At 35.9% G+C, this 18,676-nt stretch overlaps 1 protein-coding gene across 5 annotated transcripts in view; it reads left to right on the forward strand.

Moving 5' to 3' along the window:
- LOC127970382 (potassium voltage-gated channel subfamily KQT member 5) overlaps positions 1–18,211 on the forward strand; it is a 111,160-nt gene extending 92,949 nt beyond the window's left edge. The window contains exons 8-16 of one of the 5 annotated variants that reach the window (XM_052572945.1): positions 3,008–3,096; positions 5,332–5,358; positions 8,561–8,781; positions 10,167–10,275; positions 11,221–11,352; positions 11,635–11,745; positions 13,120–13,227; positions 14,187–14,316; positions 14,938–18,211. In XM_052572945.1, the coding sequence (XP_052428905.1) occupies positions 3,008–3,096; positions 5,332–5,358; positions 8,561–8,781; positions 10,167–10,275; positions 11,221–11,352; positions 11,635–11,745; positions 13,120–13,227; positions 14,187–14,316; positions 14,938–16,005 (1,995 nt within the window). In that variant the 3' untranslated portion in view covers positions 16,006–18,211. Of the gene's footprint in view, positions 1–3,007; positions 3,097–3,289; positions 3,385–5,331; positions 5,359–8,560; positions 8,782–10,166; positions 10,276–11,220; positions 11,353–11,634; positions 11,746–13,119; positions 13,228–14,186; positions 14,317–14,937 lie in introns of all 5 variants that reach the window. The other 4 variants (XM_052572942.1, XM_052572946.1, XM_052572948.1 and 1 more) reach the window with 4 other exon arrangements.
- The last annotated feature ends 465 nt before the right edge of the window (positions 18,212–18,676 follow it).

Raw genomic sequence — 18,676 nt, forward strand, 5'->3', positions numbered from 1 at the left:
TTACTCAACAAAATTACTTAAAGTTAACATGAAATCAAGAAAATATGAAAATAAAATCTAATTCAAAATATTAGCAATAATTACACACACACACACATATATATATATATATATATATATATATATATATATATATATATATATATATATTAAATTGAATAATAATTTTTATAATTGTGATACTAAATTAATATTTAATATTAATAATTTATATTTTATTTTTGATTATTTTGAATTAACAATTAATTGTAAAAAAAAAAAAAAAAAAAATCTTTGTCTATTTGTCATCTTTTCCAGTTAAATGTCTAAACATTTTTTATAATAATAATAATAATAATAATAATAATAATTGTTACAAATAAATCTGTCATGGTATATCTTTAGATATTATTTAGATACAAGCATACTGATTAATAAAGATTGTTTTTGGAGTGAACTAAATTCATTTTTAAATGAAAGAAGAGAAAGCGAACAATACCACGGGCATTGATTACATGAGGACTATTATCAGAGCTAAAGGAAACACTTGCAGATATTTATTGTTTCCACAGAAGGAATTTTGAGCAAGGGCCTCCCTGAGGACAAAAGTTCTTCCTAATGAACGGTGCATCCTTATCCTCAGGTTTACTCCAGGAAAAAATTTCCACACACAAACACACATCTACAAAACATTGAAGTCCTGTAATATTATATAAATTAGTTACTTCCTCTTGGCTGCTGTTGAAAACCCACATGCAATTTCCCAACTATTTTAACCACCATGACCCCTTTTCTTTCTCCAGGTTGTTTTCTGATATTGCAGACAGAGAATGTCTCATAAATTCATCAGTCCTAATGTTTATGTTGTCTCTTTTCCTGATCTGTCTTAACCCTGTTTTTAATTTTATTTCCTTTTTCCAAGGGCCTTTCAGCGGGCATACAACCATTCAGCTTTAATTACTGTTGTCACTAACTCTGTATCTGAACTATACTGTGTTGTTTAAGATGTAATGTTGCAGGGACTGCATTGGTGCATTATTTCTCATCATTTGTGCTCTCTCACCTCCCTTAAATCACTTCAGGTCTTTGTATAACCCAGGAATATATATCTTAATTACAATCTGTGGAGTATGACTCTCAGCTATGTCTGGGTTAGGATTCTTTCCTGCATGTTACGATTGCCTTTTCTCTTTTACTGACATTTTTGTAGAGAATGATGGAAAATATGCCCTCCCTCCTCACTGCTGCGTCACACAATTTGAGAGCAGTCTTTCATCCTTCTAATTTTTTTCTCCTCACAACGTCCTCTGTTTCTGTCTTATGGTTTTTAATGCAGTTTTACATCTTGATGCATAAAACCATATCCATTATCACATTATTATAAGTCAACGTTAAAGAAAAATGACGTTGTTGACTTTTTTTTTATGCATGTACCTTATTATGAATGATTCATTAGTGCACATTATTTGTTTTGCTTCTTTTGTTTGTAGTTTTTAATAAAAAAATTACTTAGCAATCACTTTCCATATCTGCTGGCATCATGCAGTATAGTAATTAAATAATAATAATAAATTAGGTTTTTGTTTTAGTAAATTTGCATTCAAGGCTTTCTTCATTCTTGTACACATAGTTCACTTTTTACAATTCAGTCTATTAAAAATGAATAAAATGCTATTTCATTGTTAGACCATATGCATTGCAAAAGCAGAAGTTAAATGCAAGCATGCTGGCTGTAGATTATATCCTACAACAACATCTGTGTGGTCAAATACTCATAAAAGTATTAATTATATGTGATCCTGGACCACAAAACCAGTCTTAAGTCACTGTGGTATATTTTTAGCAATAGCCAAAAAAAAAAAAAAAAAAACATTGTATGGGTCAACATTATCGATTTTTCTTTTGTCATAAAACATTAGTTTTGAACATGAAGATATTTTGTAATTGAAAATAATTCATTTTGACAACTCCAGAGGTGATTTTCTCAGTATTTAGATTTTCTTTGCACCCTCAGATTCCAGATATTCAAATAATTGTATCTCGACCAAATATCGTCAGATCCTAATAAACCACACATCAATGGAAATCGTATATATTCAGCTTTCAGATGATTTACATATCTTAATTTAGAAAAATTGACACGTAAGACTGGTTTTATGGTCCAGGTTCACATATTTAGATTAAAATAATACTATTTATGTTCACACATAAACCTTTAAATTAAATCATACGAGCCCACAAACACGTTTTGCTTTTATTTTAAAACACCTTTTTATATATAAAGACTTTTCACTGGATAAATGTATTCCTCTTTTCATCCACCACATCACTTTTAAGTCCCTTGGCTGTTTTGATGTTGTGTGTGCCACCCAATCAAGACATTTGTTCAACACTGATCTGTTCTCATATTTGGACATGGTAAATATGTGAAAAACACTCAAATCTTCTTGAATTGTGTACAGTGGGATCCAAAAGTCTAAGACATCCTTGAAAATCTAGAATTCAAAGTTTACTGCAATTTAAACCTGAAGAAAAGAACATTAACATTAAAAAATGAAACTTTATTACACAAATAAGAGATTCAATAAATTTGAGACATCATGCGACTGTTTGGACAGATGGTCAGATGTTCTTACTTTCTCAAGATGCTCTTTGGATCATTCTCAGATCGTGCTGGAAAACATAATTATCAGGTTTTCCACTTACTTGTGAAGGTCATGCAGCTCAAGTGCTGCATTATTTCTAAGCAAAACCATATGCTAAGACATAATGAATTCATTTTTCACTTTTTTTTAACTCACATTGTTATGCAGGTAATCTCATTTTTAAAAAAGCATTTTCAATTTTGGTCCTCAAAATATATATTTTTTGCAGCATTACTCAAAACTTAGAACATTTATACAAAATGAAAGCAGCGGTTTGAAGAAATGTCTTGAGCTCGATCAATGATTCACTGGCTGTTCCCTCACCATGCTATTGTCTTTCTCCACCCATGTCCCCGTCTGTGTGTGTCTGTCTCCTGTGTCAGGCTGCGTGGCGTCTCTACTCCACAGACCACTCCAGAACATACCTGAGTGCCACATGGCTGTTCTATAAAAGTGTTCTCCCTCCTCAAAGGCATGTATCAATGCAGTGAACTGATGGAAGAGCGCTTACATGAACCGGTTGTTACTAATCTTTTTTTTTTCTTTTGTTGTTCTCCTTTTTTTCCAACCCTTGCTTTTTTCCTGGCCTTGTGTATTTCTCTTTTTATTTTCTACTGTCCTCATTTCCCTCCCTATTTTCCTGGTTTTGTATATTCTGCACGTAGTGTGTGTGGCGTAGCTATGCGGCTGATGAGAACTCGGTTTCCATTGCTACCTGGAAGCCTCATTTGAAGGCGTTGCATACCTGCAGCCCTACAAAGTAGGTACAACTCTGGCAGCTGGTGTCGTATTTGGTGTCAGTGCTTCTGTAGCTCTCATTTTCCCACTTCCCTCAGCAAATAAACTCTGTTTTCCCTCAATCTGTCTCTCATCCTAAGCATAATCATCTCTTCTGTGCCCTACTGTAGTCTATAGATCCATGCTTATTTAAATCCTCATTAGGTCACTGAAAAACCGTGTATGGCCAGATGTCAGAAGTATAAATAAAATATACCCAAGTATGATACTTTGTCAAAATTGTAATGTTAAAAGTCTAAATATCTTTCTTAAATCTTAAACGAATTGCTACTGAATAACGTTCTTCTCCGAAGTTCAAGTTTTATCTTGCAATTCAGACTTATAACCCATTTTTGCTTACATCTGCAATCTTAAGATAACATTTCACACTTTAGACTTTTTTTCCAGAGTTGTGAGCATATATTTCACAATTCTAATTTTATCTCACATGTGATCAGCTCACATTTCAGACTTTTTTGTTATATCTCTTGGAGTTTATATCTCTTTTAAGAGGGATGTCAACATTTTTAGATTTAAACTGATAATTGTGATGAAGTCAGAATTGTGTATTATAAACTCGCAATTCAAAGAACAAAGTCTAAATTGCAAGTTGTTAACTTGGAGACATAAAATCAGTTTTGTTATAAATGTTACTCCGTGGTGGAAGCAGCTTTCATAGATTGCTGAAATGAACAAAAATAAGGATATCAACAAACAACAATATTTCTTTAATACAAACCCAACTCTTCTGACTCCTTAAATTTTCATTTACTAAATAAAGAAAGAACTTTACATTAGTCAGAACTTTAAATGCAACATCACATGGTTTTACAATTCTTTGATGCTGTATTGTTATTAATATAGAATCATGTGTTCATACTCAAATCAAGTTGTTCATTCCTGAGGATAGCTAGAATTAGAAGATTTTTTTTTTTTTAGGTAAAAGACCCTGTGTTGGTGACTGGTGAAAAATCTCTTCATGAGGACAAATAATAGTAAACTGTAGTGGAGGCTAATTACCATGACATGCATATTATTAGCTTGTGTGAGCATCATGTGAATGACCCTGTAACTCTGTGAGATGCACAAAAAAGATAAATATTTGGGTCATTCATTGTGTTCTGCAAAATATTTACTTTGTTCTTTGGAAGGTTAAATGAGTATGACAATTCGAAAATTTTGATTTGCCCTTCATTGTCATGTCATTGACTAAGAGAACAAATACTCAGTTTCAATCGTTCCCCATAATAATACTTGATGTAAAGTTACTGAAATAGTTCACAACCCTCAGGTTTTGACAGTGAACAGAAGTCTTCTGTATAACTGAAGCTTCAAAGTTTCCGTTTGGATGAGAGCCACAGCCTCACACCTGCTTCCTCGCGTGTATGCTGTGGCTAACTGAAATTTCCCCTGCGTTGCCCAGAACAGATAAATCAAACTGAACGGTAGCCAGGACAGTTTGAGGACAGACACCTGAAGACAGACACATGACAATGCTCTGACAAATGGGTGTACTGCTATATTCAGACAATTCCCCAATTCTGGAGTAATTACACACCGAGCAGCCCCTGATAACACAGCTGTCCCTCTTCTGTTAGCGCTTGTCTTAGTCAGCTTGACTGTGCATTGCTCATAGCTTGCATGCCTGCTTGTTTGCTGCCTGTCTTAAAAAAAGACTCTCCATCTCTCCCTACTCTTAATGCGTGTGTGTGCGTGTGTTGTGGTATATTTGTTTAATTTCCTTTTTTTAACATTTAAACTATAAGTGACACAGTGAAATATATTGGTGTGTCATTCCTACAGTGAAACACTTAGTATATTTCAGAGGCATTTGTGTCTCTTCTGTAGTTGCCTTATTAGATTCTGTCGTTCATGTGAAGTGTTAATATCCTGCCTCTTTTCTCTCTATGTTTTTAACTAACACCTGAAGGAAAGACCAGGGGGAATCGATCAGCAGGTTTGTTGTTCTCGTATCTACATCCTCCTAGTGTCCGGAATGTTTGAATTATTTAAGTATCAATTGTCTTTCAGCTTCCATGGCATCAATAAAAATAGGGAGAAGAATTAAGTCGATTCAGTCATGGCATGTTACATGTCTTGCTTTATCATTCACTCCCATTGATTTTTTGTTTATTTGAAATAGTAGCTATAGTATGTGTGGTATCTGCTAATTATCACAGAATAAACTAAGACAGGATGATCAGGACACCAGTGTGAAGCTAAGTGAAGCTGTACTGTCGCTTATAACAAGGCTACATATAATTAGTAAAATATTGATTTGATTTTTTTTGATATAGTACTCATACATTATAATTAGTAATATATTTATATATATTTTTTTCAGCGAGGATACATTAATTTGATTAATTAAGGATGCACAAAGTTGCAGTAAAGATTTTTTAATGTTTACATTTTGAAAATTTCAGATAAAGGCTGTTTTTCCATCACAGTTACATATATATATATACATATATATACATATATATATATATTACTTCACAGTATTACTATGTTGTAATGGCTTTTTATTGAATAAATGCAGCCAACATAAGTTGTGTGATTTAATTTAAAAATATATTTATGTACGTGAATTAATATTAATATATAAATGCAAATATATTTATTCTAGAGAGAAGCACAGAGTGATGCCTGGAACATGAAAGTAGCGCCAGTATTTTTTTTTTATTTGGACTATAGACAAATATACAGTTTCGTGGTTTAGTTTAACTACTGCATTGACCACAATTGACCAATCCCATACAAACATTTCAGAGAACCATTTTTAGTTAAAGTCATAGATCAGTAGCGTAGCTGTGGAGCAGCTTCAATTTGCTAACTTGCTAAGAACAAGTGTTCATCGCTACCAAAGTGTGTGTGTGTGTGTGTGTACTTGCAGCGCTTCTTCTGTAATAGACAAGTACTTTGGCCTACTTTTCTCTGTCTGCCTACATGGACAGAGACATGATGCACTTTTTCCATTCGGAGATTGTTTATATTGAGCGTTATGTATTACTACTGTACAGCCAGGAGAAAACAAAGATCACAGCATAAATGCATTTTACAGTTTTATCCTTCTGCTTTTCCCCCGATAACAACCCCCATCTTCTTCTAAATACATTTCATCAATAGGCCCAGTAAGTAATAGCAGTCAAAAGTAGTGACTCAGTTCCAGACTTAGCTGTTGACATTTAGGACTGTGTGCAAGTTTGTACACAGTACTTGACTATGTTTAGACAAATTAAAAGACTGTCGCATCTGCAAGGCTGCAGTGTGGTCAGATGTTTGCTGTCAGGCTGGTAACTTTTTGCTTTAAAAGTGATTTCAGCAGGGGTGAAGCTTATTGCTCAGCCCCTGTAAATAATGGTTGCACCCAAGGCTTTTTCTTATTTGAATCCTCACGCTTTCAATTAGTGCTGGAATTGGATGTTTGCATGGTTCATATTAAATATGTGAAGAGCGGAGCACCAGCACTCAGACTTAAATGAAGTCATTTACAGTTGGAAAAGCCCCACAGTGTGTGGCAAATGTGTCATTAAATGTGATGGAAAATTAATCTTCAAATTTCAAAGGCATTACAGCAAACAAAAAGCTTGTGAAACCTTTTAAATGGATGAACATTAAGTCTTTAGTCTTTAAGAAAACATTAGGTATAATCCACAATCCACATTATCCATTTACACTGGTTAGAGAGTGAAAGGAACAAAATATTTACAGAACGATCATTTAGAATTAACCAACTAATCCAAGAAAGTTTGTCAAATTATTTGGTTGTTAGACAAGTTTTGTGCACTGTTTACTTCTAATATATATTCTAGTGTGAATGTGCTTGTGAGTGTGTGTAGTTTGGTGCAGTGCTGATGAAACTTTAAATTACCATGTTTGGTTGCAAAAACATGCCAATTTATTTAGCATTTTGTTCAATTTTTACTCCCAAGTCGTGTCTCTGTTTCGATTTTGTTCCATCCGTATAATTCTTCCACTTAAGGAGGTTGTTTCTGCTCACAGTCTAACTAACTCATCTGCCATCTGTCTTCCTCATTTCCTTAGTAAGGGTCATAGTTATAGACAGAGGCTCTTCAGGAGGTATACCACACGGAAATATAGGTACCCAGCATCCCCCACTGCTCCAGCAATATGACCAATGTGAATGCTGACTAACCTTATGCATGGAGGACGACGGCCACCCCAGATAACTTTACAGACCCTACAGAGGGTCTAATATGAGGGTCCTACTGCCTGTTGCCTGAAGGATTTAACTGTCACTGACTGATCTATCCAATACCCTTATCTGACATGCAGAAATTACTCTACAATATTATTACCAAAATGAAACAATATCTAATTTGTTCAAAGATTCTAAACTTAAGACCACCAGTTTTCCAACATCCCACATTGTAATGCATCTGATCAAGTGGTTTTAAAGGTTCGGTTTAGTTGTGAAGGATATCTCTGATTGAACTGTATAAGTCTCTGTTTGCATTAACACGTCAGTCTTAACCTGCATGTTGCATGTGCATGAAATGTAGCTCTATATTCTTGTAAGTCACATTTATAACATTATGTCTTCACTCTCCTTTTACACTACATCTCTTTCACATAAAAAAAACTCAATACCAAGCATGAGCTCAGTGGACTTTATAGACATCCAGCATGAATTAAGAACCCCAGCTTATGGAATACGTATAGATCTGTTCTCCTCATAAACTGTTAATATTTCGGGCCTCTATATCAGGCTTAGAAAGATACATGGAAATGTTGTCAGGCTGCTCCACACTGAAGGTTTCAAAAGAAGTAGGGTGGTTAGAGAGTCATTCCTCAAAATGCTGCTTGCTGATTGGTGGAAGTCATTTAATGAAGTTTGTGTTGCATGATAGTCTTTTGCTGCAATTTATGAGAAAAGTTTAGAACCGTTTTTGAGGCTTTGGCGAAAGAACTTCCAAGTAAGATGTAGTTCCAAATCGTGTCAACAAAAAGGGTTTTACTGGAGGAATTCAGTAGAGAATCTTTCAAGTCTAAAATAAGCCATCACAATAGTTTTTATTAATCCAAACTTTAGTTAAATACATCTGTATTTTCATTCCATGTTTAATTATTTCTCTGTTTACTTGTCCCTTCCCACTTCCCATCCTCTCCCATCCCTCTTCTTTCCTTTCCTGCAGTCAAAAGTTAAGTTTTCGGGAGCGTGTGCGCATGGCCAGTCCTCGCGGTCAGAGCATGAAGAGCAGACAGATGTCAGTGAATGACCGACGCTCTCCTGCCACAGAGGTTGGGGTTGAGGGCAGCAGCCCTGCCAAGGTCCAGAAGAGCTGGAGCTTCAATGACCGCACACGCTTCCGGCCATCACTGAGACTCAAGAGCCAATCGCGCACAACCGCTGAAGGTGAACAGCTTTTCAGATTTGGTCGCTGTTGTTCCACTTCTTTTGTAACAGATTTAGGAAAGTTCTCATTAGCTGATAATCTGATCTATGGTTTATGTTGCTTCACAAATTATCAATTACTTCATTTTTAAAATAATTATAGGTCATGTTTGCTGTTTATTTGCTAGTCTTGACACCAAACGACCAAACGGGAATAAGTGCAAAGTGCAGATAGAGACATTGTTTATAAGAGGATTTTCAGTATTGACAGAATCCTGTACATCAGTCAGAAAGGATTGACAGAAGTCCTGGGTCCCATGGGAAAATAAAACAAAGGGAAATAGTTTAGTAAAAAAAAAATGTATCTGTTAATTGGCCTTGTCAGGGCTTCGCTTGGAATGTTGCTTACAATCAAAAGTAGTGAAGTAACATAAAATGTTTGGATGTTGAACAGTGATTTTAAACCACGTGTCCATGTGCCCCCATCACTGCTGCTACGTAGATTAACATGAGTTTACAGGGACAGGTTTAAATGGACTAAAAGATTGGAGAAGATTGCAAAACATCACCAAAGAGAGAAGTCTCGTTTTTTTCGCCTAAAGATTGACATATGCTATTTTCAAAAATAAATAATCACATAAATAAAAAAATTCTAAGTGTATACAAATATATTTTACACAAAAAGATCAATAACACACATTTAGACATAAAGAAAATAGGTCGATTTTTTTTTTTCATGACGGACTTCTACACAGCACATCAGATCAGATGGATAGATCACTTCTTCTAGTCACTCTCCAACACTGCACCTACATGCTTTGTTAATTGTTATACCATAAGATTTATTGTAACATTCCCAATCAGTAGATTTTCACAAAAGTGTGCAGTTACTACTAACAAGCAGATTTTGCAAAGGTACAGTAGCTTCTCAGTGGCAGCAGCGATTGAGCTCCAGCCCTGTTTGAGACCCATCAACCCAAAATGAATCTCATACCTGCTGTGCTACCACTCTCTGGCTTCATACTCTTATATAGCACACACTACAGATCCACCACAGTTTACTATAACCCACAATCCACTGCTGAGGAAGAGAAAATGCTTTACAATTTGGTAGCAATCTGTCATCCTCTGCCGTTTATCTGTGACCCGCACTGCTACTGCTGATGGGGTCAGACATCACAGAGTTTAAATGGAAGAATTAGTTCTCTCCGTTTTGTCTGTTACCTGTTTGAATGCTATTTTGATTGTTATCTGTATAGGCTTTCTTTACTTTTCAGCCTAGTTTAGTTTTCAGTCTTTTTGAGGACACAAAAATTTGTCAAAAAAAAAAAAAAAAATAATAATAATAATACGTTTTTGCTTGCCATGATCCAGATTGTTTCACTTTCTCTCTCTTTCTCTCATAGCTGACACAAATATTGGACCGGATGATGCTTTTGATGAGAAGGGTTGTCATTGTGATGTGACTGTGGAAGATCTATCTGCCCCGCTGAAGGCAGTGATCAGGGCTGTCAGGTGAGTTTGACTTCACAGAGAGCTTTGTTCTCCTATTGTGAAAGCTTGAAGTATTCACACTGTAGTTGCAGGGTTGAAAACACTTATTTTGACCTCCCTGGCCTATTAAGGCATCAGGGTTAGCTCATCACTGCTGTCTCTCTCCTGCTGGGACAGGCCACTGATTTTGCTTCATGTGACTTCACTTCCATCGCTCCAAACTATTAGGGTCTCCCAGGTGGGCTGAGATTTTTCCCTCTCCTCTTTCCCAGGGTGTCGGATAGAAATGTTCACAGTCAGTTCTGCTTACACACCAGCTCATCTGACAGGAAGAAAACTCACAGGGGCTTGAATCTGCAAGACATTACAGAAACAGATCACTGAAATCTGCTCCCCTGTCAATATTTCCTTTTCACCTTCACTCTGCAGAATGTCGCGCATAGAATAGGTTTAGGTTTCAGTGTGCCTGTGATAATACCTGTGTTTTCACGGCTTATGTCATCTGAAGCACATAGCTTTATAGAACATGAGCCTTACTTGAGTAATATTATTATAAACTGTTTTTAAAGCAGAGGTATATCCAATCGTATTTTTTTCCTCTGGTTTATAAACTGTTGTGGTATTTGTGACTCATTTCTGCCCTCTAGTGGTTCTGAGCAAGCTTACACAACTTTCAGGCTTGTTTATTTGTGAGTTGCAAAGTGGTTTGCTTTGTTGTACTGATCGCATATGTACATAATTGAATGTTTATAGATATATCTTAATATGTAACTAAAAATATATTTTTTTTATAATTTTTTTTTTAAATAAAAATGTTTTAAATAAACTCATATTAAATATATTTAAACTGCAAATGAGAAAAAAACATATTGCACTATTTTTCCTTACATTTACTACATATGTCTGTGTGTGATAATTTCTGATCAAAAGTTAGTTGAGTCTTGTTTCTTGTTTCACTGTTGACAGGATAATGAAATTCCATGTGGCCAAGAAGAAGTTTAAGGAAACGCTTCGACCGTATGATGTGAAAGATGTGATTGAGCAATACTCTGCTGGTCACCTGGATATGCTGTGTCGTATCAAGAGTCTCCAGACTAGGTGAGATTAACCAGCCCTGGTTGTGTGGTGAAAATATGTTCAATGTGAACATGTGACTAAATGTTATAAATTCATTTATAAGTTCTGTTTTTATTGTTTTGTTTGTTTTTTTTTGCAAAAAATATTCTAACACACCAATGAACATTAACAAATGCAGTTAGCACAAAAACATATTTACAGAAAGCTGTACAGGAAGTAGTTCAAAAGGTTTGTTTTATGCACATTTCCTACATCTACATGTCCGTGTCTGTCTTATCTTCCTGTGTGCACTCTCCCATTCAGGTTGGACACCATTGTGGGTCCACAGTCCCTGAGTCGCAAAGCCAAGACCTTTTCTTCTCCTTCCCTGCACTTGTATTACAGCCAGGCCAAGAGGAAACACTCTGCCCCAGGGTCAGCCGACCCACAATCCCACACCCTAAACTCTTTTAACTCTTTAACATCCAGAATCCAGAGTCAAATGCTGAGGCTGTGTGTCTAATTCTCCAGTGTCAATAACCGTCTGGACATCAGCATCACAGCAATAAAGAGCTAAACACTTAAAAATACATACATGCATATACATAAATAAATAAATCTAAAGATCCTTAAATCAAGATAAATTGTGTGATATTAAAATTAGATTTCATACAATATATACGTTTATTTTTAAAATCTAATTGCTTGTTGACACATTAAAAGTATATTTTGTGAGCTTTATGTTTATAAAACAATTTATCTATGAGACGGAAATACAAAGTAATACATCTTAATTCAAGTTATATTATCTGAATTTATTATGCAGTCTTATCTAAGGATATTTAGATAGGTTTAATGCAAACAAGACAAAAATTCTGAGCAAAAAGAAACTACCGTTCAAAAATTTGGCATCAGTTTGTTGTATTAATCATTTCTGAAGGACCATTTGACACCAAAAACTGGAGTATTGGCTGCTGAAAATTTTGCCATAACCAGAATAAATTACGTTGTAAAATATATTAAAATAGTTATAATATTTTACAGTATCACTGTTTATGTTTTTTGGATCATGTAAATATAGCCTGGGTAAGCATAAGAGACATCTTTCAAAACAAACAAAAACAGACACACACACACACACACACATAACGGTAGTGTGTGTGTGTATGTGTGTGTATAATGATTATTGTTTTTTTGACAATGTGCATTTTTACAGTAAAGGTTGGACATGTTTGTGATGTGTCAGTGACCCAAAACCTCAAGCTTTTGGCTCTGTTCAATTATTCCTTCATCTCTCCATTTTTCTCCATCTAGAACTTTCTCCCTGTTTAACAAGGTTGGCAGTGCTAAACCAGCATAACCGTGATGCAGTGCATGGTGTTAGATGAATGTGCCTGTGTATAGATTCATTCTTCTCAGCTTTCCCTATTGAAAATATAGCTTGATTTTTGTTCAACATTTTGTCTGGCATGGAAGTAGCAAAATAAAATTTAGTTATTCTTTAACATTTCAAAGGTGTGTAATCAGTAGTTGTTTGCCAGCTCTGATTTGAACCATTATCTCTAACTTACATCTTCTTAAATATCAGATACCTTAGTGACTGACTTTAAAACTGACTTCAGTTAAGAATTTAACCTAGATTACTGAGACCTTTGTTTTGATCATTAATATCTATTAGTAAATCGCATGTAGTAATAGGTTCTTGTCATGATGCCGAAAGTACCTTCTCTTCAACCTTCTCTCTCCTCCCTTTTACTTGACGGCACAACCATAAAAATGTACTTGACCCCCATATGTTTTCTCATCTAGACTCGCCACAGCTGTGGGTCCACATCAGACACTCAGCACCAAAGCCAGGAACCTTTCCTCTCCCTCTCTACACATGTATTACAGCCAAAGCAAGAAGAAGCACGCTGGGTCAGAGGCCTGTAGCAGGCTGGGGGCTAGTCATGGGGCTGCACTTACCTCAATCACTTCATATTGTGAACGGGGTCCAATGGTGATGATGTACAGTATCAAGCTGAAACCATCCATAGGGTTTAGGGCTTTGTTAAGGGGCTGAAGTAAATAAGTCATATCTTGACATTTAGACATTTCATCTTATTTTAATGCTTTTGTCATTTGAAAGTGCGCTAAAGCCACATTGAGAACAACTACTGATGGGAATCACAGACCTCTAGGTTTTTTTTATTTATCATCTTCATCATTGGACTCCAAGGTGATTAATAAAAAGGGAATGTTTTCAACCAATGAGATGATTATGAACTGTGTAGCTCACACTCTGATTGGTTCAGCTGATTGATGTTGGTTTAAATCAAAGTCCTCTTGCACAATAGATTTGAAAAGGCAAGGAAGAATTAAGATGTTTTTTCTAACACCTGACAAAATACTTTGAGAATCACAGATTGAAATGTGCAATCCGGAATATATTAATACTGTACATAGTCTGCATATTTTCTGCATGAATACCCTGGACTATCATAGACTACATCTACCTAAAAATGTACATTACTACATTATGTTAAAGATCTTGCTCACTAGGGGTATCTTGGGAGCATGGTTTATCATTTTGGATTTGAAATTATAATTAACTGGCATAGGCGGATCATCAGATACAGCCAATTCTTACATACAGCAAGTAACATAAAATGTAAAGAAATGAATTCTCAGTTAAAACATTTACAGAAATATATCAGCATCTCTTCCTTCTCTCCTTTTAACATAGAAAAAGTAGCTGTTGGTGATGCGCTAACTTGATTTCTTCTTTACTAACCAAAGTCCAGTCTCATCCTGCTGTGCTGTTCCCTGCTCGAGCTCAAGGAACAATTTGTAAAGGTGTGCATCCTCATGTATACTTTATATTTTTTTCCTTATAGGGTGGATCAGATACTGGGAAAGGGCCAGATTTCAGTGGACAGAAAAGGCAGGGAGAAAATCCTCCCAGAAGGAGAATCCTTGGAGCATGACATGAGCATGCTTGGCCGTGTCTGTAAAGTAGAGAGACAAGTAAGCAATATTAACTTGATGCTTTCATAAAACACACTACTGTTCAAAGTTTTGGGGTCAATACTATTTTTTTTTTTTTTTTTGTAGTTGTTGTTTTTTTAGGAAATTAATACTTTTATTCAGCAAGGATGCATTAAATTGATCGAAAGTGACCATTAAATTATTTATCATTTATCAATAGAGGTTGTATGCTGTGTTTGCTTTCTAATCATCAAAGAATCCTGAGACAAATGTATCACAGTTTTCACAAAAATGTTGAGCAGCACTTCTGTTTTCCGCATTGATAAAAATAGGAAATTTTCCTGAAAACAAAACTATTAGAATCATTTCTGAAGGATCATGAGACACTGAAGACTGGAGAAATGGCTGCTGAAAATAGCTTAGCCATTACAGGAATGAATTACATTTTGAAGTATATGAAACTAGAAAATTGTTACAATATTTCACCATATTAGTCTTTACTGCACTTTTGATCAAATAAATTCAAACTTCTTTCAAAAGCATAAAAATCTTACCGACCCAAAAACCTTTTGACAGTAGTGTTCTTGCACACATTTACAAAAATTAAGCATAAAATTCAGAAAAATCCAATGTGATGTTTTTATTTATAATATAATACAGGTACAGTCCATTGAGTCAAAGCTGGACTCATTACTTGATATATACCGGCAAGTGTTGCATAAAGGCTCCTCTTCGATGCTTGGTCTGTCTGCTTTGCCCTTGTTCGAGCTGGATCAAACCTCCGACTACCAAAGCTCCATACATGGCAAGGATTTGTCATCCTCCTCCCAGCTTACCGGCAGCAGTGTGTCTCGTTCGGGCAGCAGTCACCTGCACCGTGGTCTTCATCTGGCTCTGGCCCCTAGTGAACTCAACTTGGGTACTGGTTACCCATATTCTGCCTCCTCCTTCTCACCTTCCCCTCTCCTAAACAACCAACCCTCCAGCCCTGACAGTTTCTACCCAGCGTCCCCTCCTCCCATTCTCACCCCCAACAACCTTTCCAGAAGTCACCAGCGGTTTAGTGAGCTGACTAGGCCGGTCCCCACAGTACATTCAACCTCATCTACCCTTCAGCTCCCGCCTATGGTACCAACGCCTCAAAGTCGGCCCTCCAGCCTTATCCCAGAGACACTACAGGAGAGCCAGGCGGAGTGTCTGAGCAATTGCCTGTTGAGTACCCAAATAGAGGATGAGTCAGACAAGGAAGCCGAGAGTATTCAAAGCACGGTACAGCTACGGGACAAGCCCGAACGTAATCCCAAGGAAGATGGGTCATGGAGAAGACACTTGAGCCTTGACATTGATCCTCTTATGCTCATGTCTTCCACAACAGCTGCCTCGCTACAGGTCGAGTGTGGGCTCGGCAAGTCTCTTTCTGCTCAGAACCTCATGTTACCGACTGCTGCCAACTGCCATCCCAGCCTGTCCACTCGGAGCAGCGGCAGCAGCAACAATGAGTCCAGTGACCGTGAGCCGTTGGCCGACTGGGGCGATACAGAGCTCCTTGTCAATGACAAAGAGGTGGACACCACAGAGGGTGACAGATACCACCTCCACCAACAAAGCAACGATACAACCTTCTCTTCTGAGCTGCTACGGACAGGAGCCAGTGGGCTGTCTCCAAGCCAGGCTGGACCTAGAGATGGTCTTGAGTCCCATAAATTGCCTCACGTATGCCTCGAATAACCCCCGGAGCACAGGAACCTCACTGTGGAGACTGGACACAACCTCATGTCACTCATGTGAATCTTTTCCAAAGGAAATGGAGCGTCCTGTACGCTCTATGTGTTTTCTAATTTTCACAGGAAGACGACATGCTGTTCATACGTTCATGTTCATACGTACATATCAATGCATGGACAATTTATCAAAAAAGAGATTTTATGTTAACAAGAAACTGTTGTGGAAAAAATATCCGGGTTCAATATACGTTAAGCTCAATTGACAGGTTTGTGACATAATACTTATTACCTCCATAGACACCATAAATTACTGAAAAATGTGTGCATGTAACCATATGAAGGTATCTATAATCAAGGAAGCTTATAATTTTATGAACTTAAATTTCTGCTTTTAAAACATTGAGAAATTGGCCCCATTCATTTTCACTGTGAGTGCATCAGCCTAACCCATATACTGTATATTCTTTTTTTTTTTTTCTTTTTTTTATCAATATTATGCCACGAATGCTTTCGGTTGAGCATAACTTGTATTGAACTTATAATATTACTTTAAAATAATGAAGGGTTAAGGTACTGAATGAGCCTTGCATGGGATCAGCATGTGTAAAATCCAACAGCATATAGAATTGGAAGTGTGTATGCAGCTGTAGTAATAATCCCTCACTCAGCATTAGGATTTATTTGTCACTTCCTTCTGAATGTTTGGCAGTCCACTCATTTGCATGTGTTAAGAAATTGTTGGGGGAATAGCAGAAAAAAAAAACAAAAAACAGATGGTCTTAGTCCAAAACACCATTAATCTGTGATACTATGCAAATCAAGCAGGGTTTGCAAGCAACTCCAGAAGAAACTCAGAAACAAAAGCATCTTCACGGTATAGCCTGCACAAAGATATGCTTTCTTATTTTGACTATGTTCTTAAAAACCCTAGAATCTTAGCATCTGAAGAAAGCTGAATGCTTTTACTAAAGAGACAGTATGATGTGTTTAGGTGTAATGTCTTGTGAGGAGGTATTTGTGACAGTCAGGCTTTTTGAAAAGCACTGATTTCTGATTTTTCTAATTCTGAGTCCTCATATGAATGTTTGGCTGCTAAAATGTATGAATAATTTTCATCATGACAATAAATCACACTTGCAATATCATAACTAATGATTGTAATTAAATTTAACATGTATATTGATTGCTTTGTAACCTGCATCCATATAATCAGAAGTTATCTTTGTCAAAATTTGATTGGAATTGCGGCAATATCTAATTTCTGTTGTATTTTCTGATTTTGTTCTTTTAAATTCTGTAGCAAGCAGGCATCTTATACCTAAACCTCGGCTTTGTAACCTCTGTTCTACATTTTTTATTCCAAGCTTCTGAATGGTACAGTAAGTGCTTTAGCTTAAATGCTTGTCTGTACAACTTAGAATGTAAAGTGTATCATTATGTGTTCCTAGATTTACCATGATTAACTGTTACATTTGTTTGTTTTGTTTTTATTTTTTTGTTAAAAACATCCGAGGCATACATTGAGGATGTTTTTGGCACTGTACAATTGGAAGCAAAACTGTTCAGATGTATAGAGGAAACCTGCAAATGTGATGAATTGTTTTAACATGAATATGCTTTAAATAAGATTTATAATCCAGAGATAGTTGAGATGCTTATTTTTCTCTAGAGTTGAGGTAAATAATATAGGCACCTGAGATTTTAAGTGAGAAAATGTCAACGGCTGTGGAACTAACTGATGCTTGAAATGCAGAAAAGGGGTTGTACAGAAATATAGTCTTCTTAACACATTATGATTAATAATATTACTATTGTTATTGCTTTTTTGAACATTTTAATTTGTAATTCAATGTTTTACGGTGCCTTTTTGCATTTTATTAAACATTTATACAACTTCTGTATTCACGATACCTTGAACTCCTATTGAAATGGTTATATTTTGACAATTGCACATTCTCTGTTTGGCTGTGAACTTAAAAGCGTCTGTCAGTTTAAGCAGCATTTCTTTGTTTTACCACTAGATCAAATAATTTATTACACAGAAACTGGCCTTATATACATGCTTGATAATGTTAGCGTTCTCTGTAATTCAAAATAATTTATTTCATCATTGTGCACATAAACAGAGTTGATGCTCTGGGATTGAAAAAATGCAAAATGGAATTTTATGATCATCATAATACTTAAATAAACAAAATACTTGAAACTTGGCCTAGAGTGCTTGATGTGTCTTGGTGTGTCTTAGTTTGTGGGCCCAGTTAGGATCCCTTTTCTCTTTTCCTCAAACAGGCTACATTTAGGATGTGTTCTACTGTATACTCTATGTGAAGTGAAAGCAAACAACCAGCATGCATTAGTTAGTTTATAGGAAATGCACGAATATAGGATTATCCTATTTCAAAAGCCCTTTTAAAAAAGTTATGTTCAGCAGATGTAGGCCTACTGCATCAGTTCCTATGGTTGGCTTTAATTATAGTTTTCTGTAAATAATCTAGTCTATCTATAAAACCCTGCATAATTGTTTTATTGTTTATTTGGTGTAGCCTACACATTTATAAACCGCGTCATCCACAACAATACTACTAATTAATAAATAAGCAAATAAACAAACAAACAGTCATAATCAAACCCGCAGAAAGGTTTTAAAAGCCTTTTCAATGAGTAATATTTATTCG

The sequence above is a fragment of the Carassius gibelio genome, chromosome B13 (assembly GCF_023724105.1).
Source record: "Carassius gibelio isolate Cgi1373 ecotype wild population from Czech Republic chromosome B13, carGib1.2-hapl.c, whole genome shotgun sequence".
NCBI classification, from domain to species: domain Eukaryota; kingdom Metazoa; phylum Chordata; class Actinopteri; order Cypriniformes; family Cyprinidae; genus Carassius; species Carassius gibelio.